We start from the raw sequence: 6927 nt of genomic DNA, 5'->3' as shown, positions 1-6927 counted from the left end.
GTAAACTGAATCGCTACTGACCGTTTGGAATTTTTGGAATCATCCATTACTATACATGTATTTTACCCCACAAATTTAATTTCAGAATCATTTAGCAGCAGATTTTGTGTATTACCTTATGCCGGTCCTCAGAGCTGCTTGTTACCTTGTTCCGGTTAAGATAAAACTCTTAGATTATACACCCAACAGGCTCGCTGGTATAACAACACTAAGTGATTTTCTCACAGTTACTGCGATAAAAATATTATACACGTACTAAAGTTCCACAAAATCCTCGCCAAGAACTCATCTTTTACCTCACTTGTTGTGGTAAAACGAGTTATATACTTAAGCATATTGGCTGTGAACTACAGGTATATTCACGTATTGTGGTTCACAGTAGTGATGGCATCTTTACTGTGAGCTATGAATAGTTTTAGCTCACTATATCGTATACAGGGTCTCAGAAAAATGTATACACAACTCCTTACAAATTTTCATGGTGATCGCAGTGAATGCTTGTACTACAGGTATTACAACAGCAACATTGCCCTCACTTGTTGATGCGCGAGGGCATTCATGCACTCTTCACAAAAGATCGTAGGGTAGTGTGTTTACATTAGGGACTGTTATATAGTGAGCTAAAACTACCCTGCATTCATAGCTCACAGCGAATATCCCATCTCTACTATAAAGCACAATAAGTGAAGTGAACATATCCGTACCTTACTGCCAGTATGATTATCTAACTCACCATGCCATCTATAAAATATGGATAAAGCAATATGTACAGTACAGTATATAATTCAGATTTGGATAGTAGGAGTAAGAGAATTACCAATTTGATGAAATGATAGGATGAGGGATGCTTGAGAATAAGCAGGGCGGATATCCAGTTAGTGGAAGTGTGTGAATAAGTGGAAAAGACGGTTTCAAGTGATCTTTAGGGTATGAAATGCTGGTAATGGGTTATGCTGGCTCATGTTTACTATTGTAGGTAGTAGGCAGCTATCAAAGAGTACCATGCAATATATTCAGATTATCATCTTTATACCAGTAATGACTACTAAAGCTAATAATCTTTTTGGGTTTTCATAACAGAACTGATGATTACGGCATGATCGCCTAATCAATCACTGGAGTGAAATATTTACAAATCAACCTACTGTACTATACTGTACTTCATAAGTGAGCCTTTTTTTCTTTATGTTATTGACGGTGACAGCAATAAAATATTTAGCATATTTTTTCTCCCATAACTGTTTGTAATAAAACAATCGTGACCAGAACAATCTTATCAATGCCACTTCCATTACTGTATCAAGACCTTAAAATCAATAAGGACCTTGCTCTCCCTTGGCACAACATACATGTACAAATTCAGGTTTGTCAGTGCATAACAGCTCTGATTACAATTTTAGCAACAATGACTTTGACCTTTGACACACTGATCTAAAAATCAATTTGGAACTTCCTGTTTCTAGGGGTGAGGTACTCGAACAATATGGGGTATGGAAACTAGGATTACAGTTCAGAAATCAAAATTTTTACACAGTGAAGACAGCACCATACGATTAAATTCCGTGTTTAACCTTGTTATATAAAAATCATCTTTCAGTAAAATAAGATGCAAAAGGCTGAGCAGTAATCTATTAAAAGCAGGAAACTTTTCCAAATATGTTTGGAAAAAAGAAAAAACCTACAATTACAGTTGTGGTGAGGTTCAAGAAAACCTGGACAAACACTGGTTAGGTCAAGATGTCTTGTTTAACAACAAAGCCTTGAATATCTGTACAGTACAGTATGTAGTAAAGCCAACAGCCACTCTTTGTATGATACTAAGTAATGTCATACCTAACCTCAAATACAGTTCTGTACTGTACTCCTCAATAAACTAAGTAGTATAAGGCAAAGAAAACATACTAAAATTTTGAACTGTTTATTTCATGTGAACCTTCATCTAAATGTAAACACTGTAAGCTATTTCCTATGCAACATGTAATCCCTAGAAAACTGCTCCAATTTGCAGGCCACCATTGTAGTGTGTTAAAACAATACAGTATTGTACTTCTGTATATGTACAATGAAAGACAAAAGTCGTGTTGTGAAATTTGGTGAAAACATATGCCGAAAGGCTACACTTTTGTTGTGCTCTGCCTTGTAGTAGGAGGATCTCACAATGTTTCACGAGTTATATTTGATCTTCGGACCGTGACACGACTTTTGTCTTTGATTGTACAGTCTCGTTCAAGATTCTTCGAACACTGCTGGAGACAGCTGTCAATTCAAGGCTGTTTGTTTACTATAGTACCTGTACATATTAAAAATTATGAATGAATGTAAAAGCCTAACCATAAATTAAGCAACGGTGACTAAGTAACCAATCATCAATCACTTTTACATTCATTCATAAATTTTACGACTTCCTATAGTAAACAAACAGCCTTGAGTTACCAGCAGTCTCCAGCAGTGTTCGAAGAATCTTGAACGAGACTCTACATACAGTACAAGTACTGTATTGTAGAACAATTAATACATTACGGTATAGCAGTGTTACAGTGCTGAAGAGGTGTTAGTAGTTCATGTTCAGGGCAACCTTAGTTCACCCTAATATAAATACTGCATAGTACTGTACTGTAATGAAAAGTTGGTCTCCTAGGCCTGAATGCCCATTAGGAGCTATGTGAATAGAGTACAGTACATTAAAGCTTTCAGTATACAATACACTGTACTGTACAAGGAGGAGACAACAAGGCAGGCCCTGCTCTTCATTATCTCTCACTTCGTCAATTATCATGTTAAGTATTCAATCCACAACAGGATCAACTGAGGCAGTGGCCAAGTGTAGGATTTGAATCTGTGGGTGTTGGGTCTTAAGACAAGTGCAAAATCCTCTCAAGCATTACACTCCTTATAACAATTCTAGTGTATTGAACTGTGATGGAAAAATTAAAAAAATTCACAAGAAAACTTTCCACTTAATGGGTCCCTGCCCTTGCATCAATAATCCAATTAATTAAAGGCTCTACCTTAATAGCCTAAAGCTACATTGTTTTTTTTCAATCAAAATAGAAAAATACCAAGCTTCTGTCTGATCAAAAACTTTTCACCCAGAGAATGACAAAATGAATAGCTCCCCCTGAACCTAATATCTTATTTACTAGAAATTAACAGAAACTATTTAGATTAGTGTAAAATCGATCAATGTTGTACAGGCACTAAGAAAGAGTCGAGGAGTCTGAAAACATTCTTCTCTGCTTCCTCTAAACTCATGAACTCCAGCATCATGATACAATTCATAATAGCTACCATATCTCTCTGTTTTTCTGTCTTCAGCCAAACCCGCCCATTAAAACCCACAATCACTGTATAATTGATTTTCTTGGCAATACTCATTAAGTATATATTTTCAGGATTCACAATCATACGTGCAACATGCAGAGGGACAGTGAACATGATGCCATCATCTGGAAGTGACTCCATACTTACTGTCTTATTAAACACGTCAATACACACAAGCTCTGGTTCCATGTCTCTGTTAGCTACAAGTAACTGTCCAAAGATGAGGTCTCCGGGTTTCATTTCTTTTCTGCTCTTTTTTGAGGAATTTTCAAAAGCTAGACATGATATAGTTCCGGGTTCATTTCCTCCTATATCTATAAGATAATTGTCACCTTTTTTCCTGAGGATTATTCCAATAACAAATTCTTTTTCATGAGGAATATATCGCTTCTGGTGTGAATCTACATAGTAAAAATTCTTACTAGCTTTCTTCAAAAGACCAGAGCGTGTTGCACAGATATTATTTTCATGCCAGCGAAGTCCTGGCCCCAAGATGATACGCTCATTATTTCCATTGGGACTAAACTGCAAAACCTCATCTCCTGGTAAAACAACTTGTAGTATCTTGAGTCCACCAGATCTGTACCAAAAGAAATGATGATTTGTAAACTATCTGCTGAACTACAAATAAAATTAGAGGATCACATGAAGATTATTTGAACTATTGATTACACACCTTAATGCTAACCTAACCTAACCTCCTCCCCAGGTATCATTAAGGTGTTTAAACATCTGGTGAAATAAACTGGTGTGCCTAATCCTCAATTCATCCCAAATATAATTATTGTACAAGCAGTGTGCCCATCTTCAAGGTTGACTGATAATTATAATGAGAGGGTTTGTAGACATATTCAGTAAAGTACAGTAAAGTCAGTCCCCGACTTAGGACGGGGTTAGGGACAGACGACCAGATCATAATTCGAAAATGAGAAAATAATACATAGAAAATCTAAAATGGGTGTCTCTTTTTCTTCTTAGCACCACAAGAACTCTCACTTTTACGCTTGCCAGCCATTTTAAAGGGAATTACAAACAAAATTTTTGTCAGTACACAGCATGATCACTAACGTCGGGACTCGAAAATACGTAATTTAAAAAAAACTTTTGTACGACTGCGGCAGTCGCATGTCCAGGTGGTTGTAAGTCGAGGAGTACTTGTAATTAGCACTTTCTATTCCCATACTTCCTCCAGTAATTACTGTAATGATACTGATCACACTCACCTAACTCCAAAATAACCTGATGTTTTTTTTTCAAGTAGCTGTGTTAAATTTTAGGTGAACATTTTCCACTATAAAGGTTAATTAAATCTTTACCACTGGCTTTGATGCTCAGTATAGAGAATGGTATGGGAACATGAAAATAAGTGTAAACCAATGAAGAAACAATATGAAATTTGCCACAAGAAGCCCCACAGTTGTATAAAAAAAAAAAACATGGACGACATTTTGACTGCTTATGATACAAACTAACCTAACCTAACCAAACCCAAGTGTAAACAAAGAGTGTAGGGTTAATTAGACCTGGTTGGTTTGTGCTGTACAGACCTACGTAAGTTATTCATGCCATGTAGCCCCCTAACAACAGATTTGTCAACACATGCCAAGCACATTTGCATGATGAAGTCCATTTACTGTACACTGCATTCATAAACTCATACTACAGGTAGTTTCACCCTAGTTTCCTTCTCAAAAAACAAATTAAACCACAGAGTTAAACTTTAACTTCTTAATTGTATTATTAGTAAACAAAATAGTTGCACCTAAGCTAGTCTATGAGGTTTTTATAAGGAAGAACTGTTTTGTTTCCTCAGGAATTATATAAATGCAGCAGTGGATATTCAAACGACACTCAGACAAATAACTCAGATAATATTAATCTGACAATTTCCCCATGATCTATTGGTACAGTAACAAACAAACACTTAGTGACTGAAAGCTCCCCTGTGACCTTTCCAAACAAATAGTCAGAGCAACCTGCATAACCTAAGGAATTGTAATTGCATCTTAAGATAGTTAAGTTAGGTTTGGTTGATTCATTCTCTCTTATAATTCATATAATACAGTAGTTGCTGGAAGTGTGCTTGTGCATGGAAATTTTGTTAGGGAGTGTTTGTTTGTGAACACCAGATGAAACCCCAAAAATAGTGTTGGATACGCATGCCTGTTTGAAGTCCATTATATACTGGAAAAACAAAGAAAAAATAAAAGTTAAAAACTTGCAATTCCTCATTATTACTTGCAATTTTCTTGAGCTATAGAAGATAAATGCTTTCTTACTCCACGAAAATCCCATTTTGTGTCATAATATTCTTGTGCTTTTTTTGTTGTCCTGAACACCACTATGCACTGAAGCATTACCTCTCACCCAGGTTTTTATTTTGTAATGCTCCACAAACAACCAGAGATGATGTTAACTTTATTTCTAAATTGCAACTTTCAAAACACTATTATTGTGGCCATCTTCTCCCTCAACAGTGTTTCATACACATGAAAGATCCACTGAGGAACAACTTAGATCTACTGCTACCTTATATATATATATATATATATATATATATATATATATATATATATATATATATATATATATATATATATATATATATATATGAGATAAAATGATCCAACCTAACCTACCAGGTACCTACCTAACCTAAGATAGGTAGGTTAGACTGGTTCACCTTATATCTGTTAGATCATATAGTGTAGCAGTAGCTGGTAAAATTCTGGAAGTATTCCAGTAGATGATAATTTTTTTACATGAACAGTTAATGTTGCATCATTCTATGTCGATTTAGACTAATGTTCAGAGTAATTAAAATTGCAAAGGTAATATTAAACCCTGCAAATCCTTATGACTTAATCGGATTTTCCCATTGAATCAGATATGAGTATACTATACAATTTTCACAGGACACACGTGAAAAACTTGTTCTATGATGGGCTGGGCTAAGAATACAGTAAAGTCGAAAGGCAAAACGAAATAAAAAGGACTATACCAGATACACAGAAGTATTATCCCAAGGTAACGACACTTTTATAATGCCTAATGAGATTAATCTAGATATGACCTTATATGGAACATTTCCCAAATCAATTCGTAATTAATTTCTTAATGGATAAATCTTTAGCAATGCAATTTTTTTCCTGACAATACCCCAGACCCGTCAACCTTTACTTTCTACTCGCTCAGCAGCTTATATCAGTTAAGACAGCAGACATACGCTCTGACATTTATTACAGGTACTTACTTTAGGGCCATTTTTCTTTTTCATATACACTAAACGTTAACGCGACACACGCAGCTGTTTACAGATTTCAAAAGGTAAACAACAATGGAAATATGGTCAGCTGTTTATTTTCCAGGTTGTTTACCTTTTAGTACCGCGTTTACTAATATAGTTAACAATTGTATGAAAACCATTTTTAGTTCGTATTTTAATTTTTTTTTCTAACAATTATAAGAAAAATTATATTATTAAAATTAACAGAATATTTTTCTTAATATTTGCATTACAAAATCAAACTTAGAAATAGCTTAATATCCAATGCATAATACGGATATATACAAACATGCCCATTTTCTATTTCAACCTACATGCCT

General features: G+C 35.0%; 1 protein-coding gene across 1 annotated transcript; it reads right to left on the bottom strand.

Moving 5' to 3' along the window:
* Nucleotides 1-2387: 2387 nt before the first annotated feature.
* LOC121869380 (exosome complex component RRP40-like) lies at nucleotides 2388-6699 on the bottom strand. Its single transcript, XM_042370733.1, has 2 exons — nucleotides 6575-6699; nucleotides 2388-3901 (listed from the first exon to the last, which is right to left on the bottom strand). The coding sequence occupies exons 1-2, from the start codon at nucleotides 6583-6585 to the stop codon at nucleotides 3181-3183; spliced, it is 732 nt and encodes a 243-aa protein (XP_042226667.1). The 5' UTR covers nucleotides 6586-6699; the 3' UTR covers nucleotides 2388-3180.
* Between the last annotated feature and the right edge of the window lie 228 nt (nucleotides 6700-6927).

The sequence above is a fragment of the Homarus americanus genome, unplaced genomic scaffold (assembly GCF_018991925.1).
Source record: "Homarus americanus isolate GMGI-L3 unplaced genomic scaffold, GMGI_Hamer_2.0 scaffold36734, whole genome shotgun sequence".
In the NCBI taxonomy this organism is placed as follows: domain Eukaryota; kingdom Metazoa; phylum Arthropoda; class Malacostraca; order Decapoda; family Nephropidae; genus Homarus; species Homarus americanus.
This window is presented reverse-complemented; position numbering and strand designations above follow the sequence as displayed.